This window comes from Haemaphysalis longicornis, unplaced genomic scaffold (assembly GCF_048455015.1).
Source record: "Haemaphysalis longicornis isolate Haplotype H1 unplaced genomic scaffold, Haemaphysalis longicornis Haplotype H1 scaffold_8, whole genome shotgun sequence".
NCBI classification, from domain to species: Eukaryota; Metazoa; Arthropoda; class Arachnida; order Ixodida; family Ixodidae; genus Haemaphysalis; species Haemaphysalis longicornis.
The window spans coordinates 124,394,313-124,408,299 of NW_027526445.1; the positions used below are offsets into that span (position 1 = coordinate 124,394,313).

At 50.5% G+C, this 13,987-nt stretch overlaps 1 protein-coding gene across 1 annotated transcript in view; it reads right to left on the minus strand.

Annotated features, from left to right (window-relative positions):
• LOC144149293 (Golgi resident protein GCP60) overlaps positions 1-687 on the minus strand; it is a 33,385-nt gene extending 32,698 nt beyond the window's left edge. Inside the window, exon 1 of the mRNA XM_077680859.1 lies at positions 482-687. Coding sequence (XP_077536985.1) covers positions 482-650 — 169 coding nt within the window. The 5' untranslated portion in view covers positions 651-687. The remainder of the gene's footprint in view (positions 1-481) is intronic.
• Positions 688-13,987: the final 13,300 nt, after the last annotated feature.

Here is a 13,987-nt window from a genome sequence, read left to right on the forward strand (position 1 = left end):
AACAACAGAAAGCTTAACGATACTGCATCAGATCTCGCAATTCCGCTGTCTGGGCCGCATTTCCCGAGAACTTGTTAGAGTTTAGACTTTCTTTCTGCACTGTTGATATGACACCTGTTCGAAGCACAGCTTGTTACAACAATTGCATAACATTCAGCGTGTTCTTAAGGCATGAGCTTTAAGAACACGCTTTAGGTTGATTTTACCGCAATACGTGAAACTTTCTCTTACTCCTGTAACACGGTTTTCATTGCCGAAATGCAGTTCACCAGTGCGCTGTCAACGTTTCTGGCGAGACTTTCGGAGCGTGAATGCTCGGGACGGTGTGTCCCGCGGTTTGCGGCGTGGGTCGCTTAGCCCAGATTTAGAGGTCAAATGACAGACAAGCGGAAGTTAATGCGATGACTGCATTAGAAGACGTGTCCATGAAAGCCCGGAAGAGTTAGGCGCTCGCCCTCGTCGCAGTGGGCGGGCGTTTTACCTTTGAAAAACGCAGTGGCCATTTTGTACAGCTGATCCAGGGTGAATCCCCACGTAACGGCGCACGCATCCTGTTCGCTGGTCACTTGTGATTGTGGAAGACCGCTGATTTTGGACCCTGTTTCTTCAGAGCCCGGTCCCTGGACCGGCCCATTCGTGGTGTTCGCCATTGCTGCAACGCTGGCATTGGGCGCCGCAGCGCCATTGACGGAAACACGCAGCAGCTGGCAGGGTCAAAAGTCGACTGCACACCAAAACCGAAACCGAAAGCATATGTCGTTGCGTTACGTTACTGTTCCCTTAACTTCGTTTTTTGTTTGTTTGTTTTAACAACAGAGCTGTCTGCGTTTTTGGCTCCACCGTCCAGCGCTACCAGAATAAAATAACGAGGAAAAATACCGAGCGCACGTGGTCGTGCGCCCCGTGAGGAGCATCCGGCGTCGGCAAGGTTTGCGTCACGTGAGGAGCTCGCCACAAATACAAAGACATACCGGACGCACGTCAGCGTGCGCCTCGTGATGAGCGCCCGGCGTCGCCCAGCTCGACCTTCGAGAGCACTCTGCCGCAGCATCACCGGTGTGATTTCTGGCATGCTGTTCTACTCGCCAGTTCACGTGCGTTCGCACCTGAAGTGGGGAGCACAGACGCCGAGTTCGCGAAGCCGGCTGCCGCGAGTTCTAGCGGGTGCTAACGCGATCCACTTTGGCAGAGATGTGAAAGGCTGAGGACAAAACGATCCGCGTGCCAGCCAGTAATGGTGACCTTTCAGCGGCAATTCGTTTGCGAAATCCATGTGATGTGCATCAGCCGGGTCTCCAACGACGGGAGAGGGGCCTGTAGCTCTGCTGTTCCTCCAGCCTTGCACCACTAGTGGAATTGCTGCGCCAATTTCTTTTCTTTTGCTATAGTGAGAGTGTACTAATATCAAACAGCAAATTTTTCAGCCGTGTGTGCATATGGGAGGTTTTGACCGTGCAAGCCATGGGGACAGCTGGGAGCGGGGACGTCTCAGCGAGCGGCCTCCGCATTATTCGGCGGCCAGCTGCTGGCCTGGGCCTGCCAATAACCTGCTGTGCCGCCAGAGACCTGAACCAGTGCGGGTTTATCCGGTGTGAGGCGATCGCCGAAGTGAGTGGACGTGTCTCGCATCGGCTCCGCAATTGATGGTTCAATTATTTTTTATGCTGTGCTAATTAGCCACAATGGTCATCCACCTATATCAGCGTGTACGGGAAGTTAAGCGACATCAGTGGATACCAAAATCTCAACAGGCAAGTGAAAATTTGCGGACTTTTTTTTTTTGTTAGATTTTTCTGTCATTGCTGGACGACGCAACGCTAAGCCTAACAAGGAACGACTAGACGGGTCTGGGCACGCCCGAGGGAGCGTCATTACAGCAAGAGATGGAAACCTGCACTCAAGACCAGGGCCATGGAAAATATGTGCAAGTGGAGGGAGAGGAAATCCCACCGGAATATTTGAACCAAGAAGCAGGATGGAGAACCGCAGGCGAGCGATACGCCAGGCGTCGGCAGAAGAAGACGGGAACAACCAACGAAGGGGACGACAGACGCAAAACCGAAAAGCAGGCAAGAAATACGAGGATCTCGGCAATCAAAGCAGCGAGGATGCCGGCGATGCCAAGGGAGGAAATTTGATTGTAGTCCCACCACGAGGCGGAATACACGTGGCGAAGACGGGACTAGTTGGCGTAATGGCCGCCATACACGTGGCAGCCGCGGGATCACCGAGGAGGCCGGAAAGGAAGACACGATGTGCATAAACGCGCAACAAAACATCGTCGTCATCAGCACGCCGAAAGAAGAGAACGCAAGATGCTATGAAGGTATTCAATTGATTGATTGATTCTGGGGTTTAACGCGCCGACGCAACGCAGGCGATGAGGCGCGCCGTAGTGGAGGGCTCCGGATTAATTTTGACCACCTGGGGATCTTTATCGTGCGCCGAAATCTCGTACACACGGGCGTTTTTGCTTTTCGCCTCCATCAGAAAAGCGGCCGCCGCGGCCGGGAATCGAACCCGCGACCTCGTGCATGAAGGTATTTAAAGGGCCCCTGAGATGGGGTTTTTTTGGGGGTCGATGGTATCGGAGCGCAACGGCTATTTCTTGAACTAATCGTGACGTGTTTGTGCGCTCTTGATTTAATCAATTTTTTACGAGCGTAAAAACATCAGAAAGCTACAAAAAACATCTTTTGTGTGTGGGTGCTTTTACATAGTCACACATATTTGTTTTATACCGGAGTGTAAAGCACTTACACACCGGGCCAAACCGGGCTTGACACTCCTCCGTTCTCGGCGGAAGGATACAGTGAGCGCAGGAGCAACGACGCTTGCAGCCAGCGTGATCGCTCAGCTCCGTGTCTGGTGTTAGAGTATCATCAGTTTTCTTTGCATTTGCTTTCTTGGACGCTGTACCCGAATAGATTCTTTGCACCATCTGTGTTTCGAGCGTTGCCTCGACGTTGTTTCAGAGGTGGTAACGAACGGCGCGCCAAGGGAGCGCCACGCCGACGACGAAGGAGGAGCTCCGCACGCAGCGCTTGGACGACGCCGGCCACTGCTCGTGATCACGAGGCGCACGCTCAAGTGCGCTCACGCGGGCTGAATAAATCAGTTCAAGCCCAAACGCTGTAGCAGCTGATTCTCTGCGGCGGTCGCGACAAGGGCAAGAGCATGCTCATCCCGTAACGACAACTGCCAAAGAGTTTCATTTCATTGCTTCCCATCAAGTCATGATCGCAGGAAAGTGTGGTTTGCTGCACCGGCCTTCTGAATGAACCTGTTGCCAAGTGTCCTTAGCGCGCTTTACCGTTTACCGTGTTAAATGAAGCAAGAGTAGCCGTTTGCCGCTGAAAACGAAAGGATTGCACTCTGCGGTTTCTGCATTCCGGCCTACCGGCTCTGCCGAGTAGCGACATCTGGCGAATTTGTCGCAAAGCAAATGACACAAACGTTTGTTGCCCAGAACTGTTCGCTTACGTATGGTCCCTAGAAATTGTGCTAGTCTGCCGTCCGAGCGCTTTCTCTATGGGAAGGCGTGTCCGCGCCGCTGATGCACGCACAGCGCTGCGCAGAGGGCGCTGCTAGCAATCGGAGCGCCCGAGCGGCCGGAGTGAGAGCGGCCGGCCGGCCTGTGCCGCGCGCTACTGCCGCGGAGCGCGAGCGCGCATCGGGGTTTGTCGGCCACTTAGAGCGGTGAAATCGAATGGTACGAGGTACATCAGCTCACAATTGAAGGTACGATAGCACTATAAGACATTTTAGTTTCACGCCTCGAGTTTTTCGCGAAGTGGAGCCTCTTTGCGGCCGCTGAATTTCGCGAGTTAGACCGAAGGATGAAACCGCACCAACTAGCGTAGCCGTTTCACTACCACCGCTTGAACCATTATTAAAGTGAAGCTTTCTATGTCTCACTGATGCCGCCTCTAAAAAGACTGCAGGAAAGCCAACTGTCTCTGACGATGGTGCTGTTCGTGAGTAAAGTGAGAGGAAAAAAAAAAAAAAAACGCTTCCCGTGGTCAGAATCGAAGCTGGCTCCATCGCGTTTTCAAGCCGACGTCTATCTCAATGCGCATTTCCAACATGGTCAAAGCAGTTGGGATTTGGAGAGGAGTGCACTCAGAAAAATTATCCACTCCTCCACTCCGCAACGATGGTTGAACACGAAGCTTTCTTCGCGTGAAATGAAACGGCAAAGGGTCGATGTCAAATCCGGCCCGATCATAAGTCCAAAATGCGTGCGAGCCAAAGTGAAAGCTCAATGAGTCAAATTCAAAACTCAGACGACAAGGAATCGCTCACAAGAAAGCTTCGCGTTCAACCATCAATGTTCAGACAGTGAGATCCCGTTCAAAAAGAGCTCCCTGCGGCACCAGAAGCTGCGTTTGTTCCACATCGAAACTACCGGGTCATTCCCGAACGTCATTGACGGTGACAAGCACGCAGACGGCTGGTAGGCTGACAAAAAGAAAAGCGAAAGCTTGAGTAAAATGTTGTGCCAGCAAAAACGTGTTCCTATATACTTTGGGCAGAGTGCGGGGGGAGGGGGGATAAAGCAAAGTATATATGGTCATGACAGTATAAATAAACCTCAATATTTTTACTCCTTGGTTTTAAACAGCCGCGGTTATAATGATTGGCCATAGCACAAATATTCACCCGTTTTGCTTTCCCCGCGTGCGTCTCGCAATTCCCTCCGAGTGTGTGGGTTACCAAAAAGAACCTGTGCAATGAGGAATGCAAGCAAAGTTACTGATTTGCAGCCGGGTGTTATTAAAAATCAGTTTCACGTACCCAATGCTAGCGGATGTTTCAAATCGTGGTATTCACGAAAATTACAGGCACGCAAAAGAGGTTTGATAGTACCCAAATTTTTGAAAATTTCGAGGTAAGCGGAGTGTTGGGTTAAGCGAAATGATAAAAATGTATGGCCAGATCACTGGAATAAGAGCTAGTGCTGGTAACAAACGCTCCAATGCACAGGGACGCTTCCGGAATACAGGCAAAATAATTTGCAGAAAAAAAAAACAATTTTTTTAGGTATTGCGGAAAAAGAACTACGTGATGCACGCCTGTTTCGCCTTCACATCTGGTCCCAAAAAAAGTGTTTTCGAGCTTCTCAATGCCGCATCAACTGTTGGCCGCCAACGATATTCTATCTTGCTGTGAAGCAGGCAAAGCTAATGTTTTTCTTGTTCCTGCCGTTTTTGGCACTTCTTGAGACCCGTCGTCGTCCACATGATCAAAAGCGTCTTCCCCAGCTATATCAACAATGTAGGCGTCGGACAGCACTCCGCTAACGGGACGTCGGCCGCGCACAGTGCGTACCCCGCGCAAATTTGCCGTTCGCGACAGTGTTCGGCGGGTAATGGGAGCTAAGCTTTAACCGAGAGCTTATCAGCTGCCTGCAGCGGATGTTGCATTGCGTCCTCTTTGTCAACATTTCGAGATATCCGTGATCCCCGAATAGACGTTTCGAGACAAAGGGTGGAAAATGCGCCTATGGCAGGTATATGCACGGCAAAAAAAGGTTTCGACTTAATCGGTATATCGAGATATCCGAGTTCGAGTTATGGAGAAATCACTGTATCTGATGACTGAAGGTGATAAAACTTCGTATGCATGTGCACACGTCTTGTTTTTTTTATTCGGCATTTACATTTAACAGATTCCCATTTAACTGGACGTAACTGAGGGGGCCGCGAAGACGTGCGCTTAAGGGCCTTCAGATCAACGATGCGAAAGGTCAGAAGGCACCGGTTCGAGCTGCTTTATTTACATACGCGTACAGGGGACAACATCTTGGGAAACTTGCAAAGAAAGACGGTTCCAAAGAGCCATACAAAAAAGCGGAGCGCCGACACACCACACACACATTTTCAGGCGCTGACTAATCAATCAGTTAACAACGGCGGGGATATTCACAAAGAACGGTTGTTTGCTTGGTAATGTAGCTGAAGTCCCGCATGATGTTTCCAAGCTGGAAAACGATGCCGTGCCGGCAGTGTTCCCGAAGCCCCCGAGTATGCGTCGAAATCGAAATAGCGTAGCGACACGATTCCGCGGTTTTTAGAAAACTCGATCCTTCATAATACGCGAAAACGTACTCCTGTCACTTCACGCTTCGGTTAAAACTCTTCGTACTGGTAAGAACCAACTTATTTGGCTAATCTGGTTTGTCGACAGAAAGGGATAGGGTTCGAAAAGGGGCAGTTAAAATTGGCTGAACCCGCCCAGAAATAGGGCAGAAATACGAAGGCAGCAGCGGCACGGCAGAGCGCCGTCCGCCGCTGCCCATCGCGCCGGCCGGCCACCGCGCTCCGATTGACTGCAGCGCCGCCGCTGCATGCATCACGGAGGAGCCCCCTTTGCGGCCGGCGGACGGCAGACTAGCACATATTTCTAGGGACCATAGCTTACGCTTGAAATGGCTTGAATCTTAGACTTCTTAAATTGAACTCTCACAATACAATAATTTTTTTTTAAAAGAGCCGTATACTTCTACTGTAGAGCTTAAAAAAACGAAAACATGACGTTGACGCCGCCATCTAGTGGGAAGAATTAGGACCAAGTATTGCATTAACCAGAATTCACGCCACCGCTAAATATTTCGATATAAAATGAGTAAGATATATTGTAATGATTCCGCAGTTACCTATATTACCTTGCCCAAGACGATTTTGAAAGCATAAAAGAGCTATGCTAGTTCATAAAGGCATCTGAACCATGGGAAGCTGGAGTAGGGGCGGAAATTTTGCTCACTCATTCTAAAAAAAATTGTCATTTATCGTGCTCCTGATCATCATTTAGCAAGAATGTAGTAAACAACATCAACTAAGATTGCTTGCATGAAGCGCAGAGCACAGCGCATTTGCTGTGCCGTAAAGTTCCGGAAGAACGCCCACCCAAATTTAAGTACAGTGATATCAAGTGAAAAATACGAGATGGGCGAAATTTCGGGTCAAGTGCGGAAAGGACGGCCGACCTCCATGCAGCGAAATGTAGGCGAAAAGGCGGCGAACGTCGCCCGGCGGCGGCCGCTCCGCCGCCGGCGTCGAAAATACGGCTGTTCGTCGGCGATCTACGCAAGCTAGATGTCGAACGCGCGGCGGCGAACGCGACCGGAAGCGGCAAACTGCATTTTGAGGCCGCAGCCAATCACAGCCTCGTACTTCGTTGTACTTCCTGTCCTGTCTTCCATCGGCGGCGTTCGCCGGGTCACGTTGCATGGAGGTTGGGGTGGACGAAAACTGAGCGGCGCGTCAAACCACGGCGTCCGCCGCGCCAAGTTCGCCGAGAAACTTCGCTGCATGGAGGTCGGCCTTAAGTGACCGCATCTACACATGAAGAGATGATTCGGGTTTGTTTTGTTCACTCATCGGCGCTAAAGCCATGGATTTTACGGGGTGGGCGCGCGTCTTTCAGTAAATTGAATATTTCACCCGTAAAAGGGGGTGGGCGATGTTTCGGGGGAGGGCGTTCACTCGGAACTTTCCGGTAATCTAATCAAAACGCGAACGTACATTTCGCCGGCGCAGGGGGCTAGCTACTACAGTCGGTAGAAATTCTAGCCTCTGTATCGCTATGTAGCGACGGCAAAAATAAGTTACCGTTCACGGAAACTCTCGCGCATGCAAGGTCGACTTCCGCAATCACCAGTATCTCCTGCTCAAAGTCCGTAAAGACTGAAAACGTAGCTTAAAAAAAAAAAAAGGACGTCGTCGTCTCATGTGCGACCCACTCGCTGAAGTAACCATGGTAACGACGACGCTCTAAACCAAACCGCCGCCGTCAACAATCGCGGACATTCCGGCGGCCAACCACGAAATGAGTGCTTCGCCTCGGACGAGGTCGGACTATGTCGTCATCGCAAGCCGCCGAGCCAACAAATAGTTCTGTCTCGTCGGGGTAATAACTTTTGTTAGCGTGAGCGAATATGATTACTATTTTTGGACTTGTTTCTACAAGAACTATAGAGTAGATTTCTGACACAAACAAAAACACTTTGAAAACCATCTCAGGCCCCCTTTAAGGCATCGTCGTCAGCGGAAACCCACACGAGGTAAGCGCCTATCGCACGACCCCGCACGACACAGTTAAAGGAGCAATTAGAGGCATCCCGCTCAGCGAAACGCCGAGAGACATAGACGCAAGAATCGTCAACAAACTGAACCCGCTAGCCTTGGGCGCTAAATGCATCGGAACGTCAACAACAGTCATCGTAGCCTTCAGCGGAGGCAAGGTTGCCAACTATGTCAGGTATGGAAACGCCCTCATCAAGTGTCAGCTTTATCGTAAACAAGTAGACGTGTGCCACCAATGCGGCCGAGTAGGACATCGTCAAGATGTGTGCCCAACACCAAACGAGCGGGCATGCAGAGGCTGCGGTGAGAAAAACCCCAAAGAAGATCATACGTGCACGCCTAAGTGCAAGCTTTGTGGTGCATAAGCACCTCACAGGAGATAAACAGTGTCGTGCAAGATATAAGACCCCGTACGTGGTGCGTAAGCGGCAGTGGGAAAGGCACAAAGCAGAAGAACAGGAACAGCTGACGCAAGCGTGGAATTTTACACCGCTCGACACTCCAGCTGCGCACAATCCAAGGACGCCTTCTCGGAACCGCTCGCAATCACGGGACACTAGCAAACAAAGAAGGCAAAGACGCGACAACAGCACTCGACACGGACGATCGCCATCCGGAGAAAAAGTGAGCTGGGCAGACACGGTGCGCGTCACCGGCGGCAAGAGGGGAAACCCAGAGAAGGGCGCGGGACACAAGAAACAGCGAATCCAGAGCAAGGAAGAGGACATGATAGGTATACTACGCAAAGAGAACGAGGACATCCGCAAAGAAAATGCGGAGCTGAGAGCGATGATTCAGCAACTCACCCAAAGCGTGAACAGCCTCAAGAGAGAGTTGACTGACAGGCAGCAACTGACAGACCAACCAAGCATCAGCAAGGAAAAGAAACGAACGAAGGGCCAGCAGCAAAGAAACGACTTATTGAAGCCCTTCTCACGACCGATTCCTGGCCAATCCCCCACGTGGGTATGAGGCAAGTCGCCAGGAACAACAACAACAACAAATTTTTATTTACACAAAGCTGGTCAGGCTTTATCTCCTCAATGCCCTTTCTGCAAGGCCCCCGAAACTATACAACACTTTCTTTTAAGTTGCCGCAGCTTTTCTTCGATGCGACGCACGCACATTGAATACACGTTTACTCGGCCGAATCTCCATTTATCTTTCACCGTTATTCTTTCCCTGGGTGCTTCCGTCCTAGGATATTGCCACAGAGATGTGATCGCCTCTCACTCCTTTGTTGCGGCGACAGGCCGGATGCCCTGCTATACTCGGTGACAACTGAAGAACGGCACCGGAAGTTGCCGCTGTGCCTTATCACCGTAGCCGGATGTTTCTCAGCGCGGCGCAAGTAGGGCGTTACTGGGAATATTTTGAACATGGCGTGAGCTGTTCCCGTCATTTTTTGGACTTAATATGCTTATAAACGACTCCGGTGACGACAAACAAGCTGCGTGAGACAAGGCAGACGATATCACGCATTCATAGCAAACCCCTTTCAAAACGCGCGCGCACTGACGTCACGGGTCCGGCGCTTTGGCGGAGTGATACACTACATGAGGTGGTGCCGTTCTTGAGTTGTAACCGAGTATAGTCAGCTATGTCTTCATTCGCAATTTCTTTTCCTGACAATCCTGTTCTATCCAAAGATTTATTTTTCTTCGCTCAATATTTTTCTCGTACTTCACTTTTTGTCTCTCTCTAAAATAAACCGGGTCACAGTATAATCATTACAGACAGTTTCTTGGCCAATACCCCGCGTGGGTACGCGCCGTGACTTCAGGATCCAACCAACCAACCAACCAACGGCGGAACAGGGGCGCAGGCCACGACGGACCAGGGGAGGCCACGGCGGACCTGGGGCGCACGCCAAGGCGGCCCGGACCAACACCAAGACAACGCAGCTGGTATACGAGGGCCGATATGGTGAGGGATATAGTGCCTTTTACGGCCCTTTCATGAGCGTAAGCTGTCACGCATAAAACCTCTGAGTTGTTCATCACGACTGAAAACGTCGCGACTTCTAGGCATACGATAGATGAAAGGATTGGGGGGAGGGGGGGGGTTGCCACCTCGGGTACCAACAAAATTCTGCTGTTCTAGAGTACGCGGTCACTAGCTCTTCGCGTAAACGCCGTCATCGACTGATTTTTTAAACCACTCAGCACACGGATTCATACGCTGCCACTAACGAGATAATTGGGACAATCTATTCAGGCACTACGGAACCAGGGTGTCTACAAAATATCTTCAAGGGGTCCACAGCTACCATCATCATCCATAAGGAGAGCAGTAAAATACCTATAAGGAAGGGCGTCAGACAAGGAGACGCTATCTCTCCAATGTTATTCACAGCATGTTTACAAGAAGTATTCAAAACGTTGGATTGGGAACAGGTGGGAGTAAGGGTTAATGGATAATACCTCAGTAACCTCAGATTTGCTGATGACGCTGCCTTGCTAAGTAACTCGGGGGACGAATTGCAAAGCATGCTTTCCACACTGGGTGAACAGAGTAGAACCGTGGGCCTGAAAATTAATATGCAGAAAACTAAAGCAATGATCAATAACCTCGGGAAAGCACAGCGGTTTGAGATAGGTGGCGAGGCAATGGAAGTCGTAAGCGAATATATCTACTTAGGCCAAGTGGTGACCCCAGATCCCAACCATGAGGCAGAGATAATTAGAAGGATCAGAATGGGGTGGAGTGCATACGGCAGGCATTCTCAGATAATGAATGGCAGCCTTCCATTGTCCTTGAAAAAGAAAGTGTATGACATCTGCATCTTACCGGTACTCACCTACGGGGCAGAAACTTGGAGGCTCACTAAGAGGGTTCAACTTAAATTGAGAACGACTCAGCGGGCAATGGAGCGGAAAATGATAGGTGTAACATTAAGGGACAAGAAGAGAGCAGGGTGGGTCAGGGAACAAACGCGTGTTAAGGACATACTAGTAGAAATTAAGAAGAAGAAATGGACGTGGGCCGGGCATGTAATGCGAAGGCAAGATAACCGTTGGTCGTTAAAGGGACCCTGCAACACTCTTTGAGCAGTGCAAGTAAACCTGCGCGACGTTTAGATTACACTGCCAGGAATACCTGAGCCAAATATTACACGTGCACGTGAAGCGGTGAGCGCGCAAATCGATGTGAAAGACGCGGAAAAACCAACCGCTCTCTCTTCAGTTGTCCTCATTATGCATGGCCTAAGGGACGTCACATAGGCCATGGCTGCCCGATCGGCTGTCACTGGTCAACTTCGCGGCTAGATTCTCCCATTTCCGTCGTCGTCATCACTGTGTACGAACCTCTTGTATGCCTGAACCTGTAGGCACAGTTTTGCCGTTTCTTTTGTGTTTTGAGTGCGCGCGGAGTTTGAGTGATGAGCTCAATACTTCCCTTTCAACGGGACCACTCGACTACAAACGTTTATTGCTTCAAAAACGCCCTACCAGCCCGAGCGCGCACTTGCGAGCAGGCACCTATGCCTGCTTTTTTGTGGCACCAGACCGGAAATAGGCCCCTCCGCGTTGCGGAGCAAAGAAGAAAACTACCCGGCATGTGATATATCGAAGGCCCCCGAAGAGAACGCCGCGAGCCGCCCCCCTCTCCGGGAGAGAGCGCGCAGCTTTCGTCGCGCTGTCGCGGTCGAGTTGAGAGGGAACGATTATGCGCGATTTCTCATCGCGCGTAGGTTCGTTAATTGTGAACGGATTTTCGTAATTCTTGCGTTAGGAGATTTCTGGGACAATAGACTTTATCCTAAATACATTACTAGTAGTCGATGGCAAGTGTTGCAGGGTCCCTTTAAGGGTAACAGAGTGGATCCCTAGAGAAGGCAAGCGTTGCAGGGGGCGACAGAAAGTTAGATGGGCAGATGAGATCAAGAGGTTTACAGGGATAAATTGGTCACAGTTGGCACAGGACTGCGCTAATTGGAGAAATATGGGAGAGGCCTTTGCCCTGCAGTGGGCGTAGACAGGCTGGTGATGATGATGATGATGATAGCGTCCTGACTATCCCTTGAGCGACGTGTGACTTGGCCCCGTGGCAGACACGCGGTTTTGTTCGGTTCTATTGCGGTTCTTTTTGCGCATGCCACAGCCTCATGACAATAATCCCGTGTGCTGTTGATTATAAGGCAATTGTCTCCCGTTTAAAGCAAAGCTTTCTCTCTTATCAGCCAACGGTTCTTTCGCGGCGTGCGGGACAATAAACTTTCGACGCGGCGGAGGCGGAAAGGGGGGGGGGGAGGGCTGGGCGGGGGGGGGGGGGCAGACGGTTTCACTCACGGAGCACACTGTAGATGGCGCGGCGAATTTACCCAGCGTTCCCCGCGCGAAAGTGCCTGCTCGCCGGCGGACGCATCGGTTGTTTTAGGCCTGTTTTGGCGCAGCTTCACGTCCATTGCGCACTTCCTTCGCACAGCTTCATTACCTTGTTCGACAGAGAAACGCTACCTTTTGCGCACTGCTTGCAATGAATGAGACTTCGTTTTATAAATTGGAGTTAAGAGGTATTACAAAAAGGCGAAGGAGCAACTGGTTTTGATAAGTAGCGATTATAAAAGTTCCCTGAGTTTTCTCGCAATTCTCAAACTTAATTACTAAACCAACTAGTTTTAATCGGCATAAATGGAAATCACTAAGCTCACATGCCGAATTGTTTCGGTGTCCGCACTCGTGTCGCGCGGTGGTGTAGCACCGAGCCAGCACATCAGGATGGCTAGGTTCCGCTGTCTCACCCTTCGAAAGACGCTCCTCTCCGTTTTCTTTCTGCCGACGCTCGGCCGGGCTACAACGGCGGCGTCCGCCGCTCTAGCCCAGCCGTGGCCGACGCTGCTGCTGTGTTCGGGAAGCCGACCCGTGAATTGTAGGTAACGGCTGGCAGAATCTCTGGTTTCACTCTTTGCAGAGCCACGTGTGTAGATTCAGGTGACGTCACATGGGCAATTGTTGTGGATATCTTTTAGCTCTTTTGTTACCACGCCTATTGAAATCGATCACCGGTGATCGATGATTCATATTGCCAATTGGACATGTTGTAGTAGTTTATCGTACACCTAATGCGGCCAGTGGTTAGTCTAGGCACTGCCCTTTTAGGATCAATTTAAATTTTCCTGCTCCGGCGACATTGAGATTTCTTACGGTGTTTTTTGCCAGCTGAGGAGCGTGTGTTTTTGTGGAAGGGGGCGTGGCTGCTGCACTAGACAAAAAAAACATGCCGCTCGTGGTTAGGCAGCATTACCACATTTTTTTTTTATCAAAAGGCTCCTGGCAAGTCAAGTACCAGATAATATTGTCAGCTTTGTAATTAGTTAGCGTTGAGAGGAGATAATTATTTGGAAATGACACGAGCTATTCACTAGTGATCTTCGGTTCGGAGAAAGGGTCGCTTTATTCTCCCAAAATTTATTTTTGACGGTCCCCCGCATGCCTGGCATTTTCAGGCAATTTCCAACAGTTTCGGTTTCGTTTTTGCGTTGCGAAATTCAGTTACCCAACTACAAGCTCATTTGCCATGGCACCTCCGTTGCCCGCTACATGCCCGCTACCATAGAGAAACCTGTTCCTCGAAACAAGCATGCCGCTCGTGCTCCCACTTTACCCACGCCTTACTTCTGCGATAACAGCTTCCGCTGAAATCGAAATATAACACCGAGTCGGCGGATATCAGTTCAGACGAGGAGAACGCTTCCAGTCGGCCTTGAACACCGCCAGGGGCCTACTCTCGACTTCACAAATTCCCAGGGGAAAAAAATTGGCCGCGTATCTGCTCCTTTCGTTGCAAATGTCGTCAAAAGACGATAGTCTTTATAGACATTTGCTAAGGAAATACCCCACTTTGCTTTCCCGCTTACCTCTCATGCGATGCGGTTCCTGTTCCGTCGCGCTCATCCA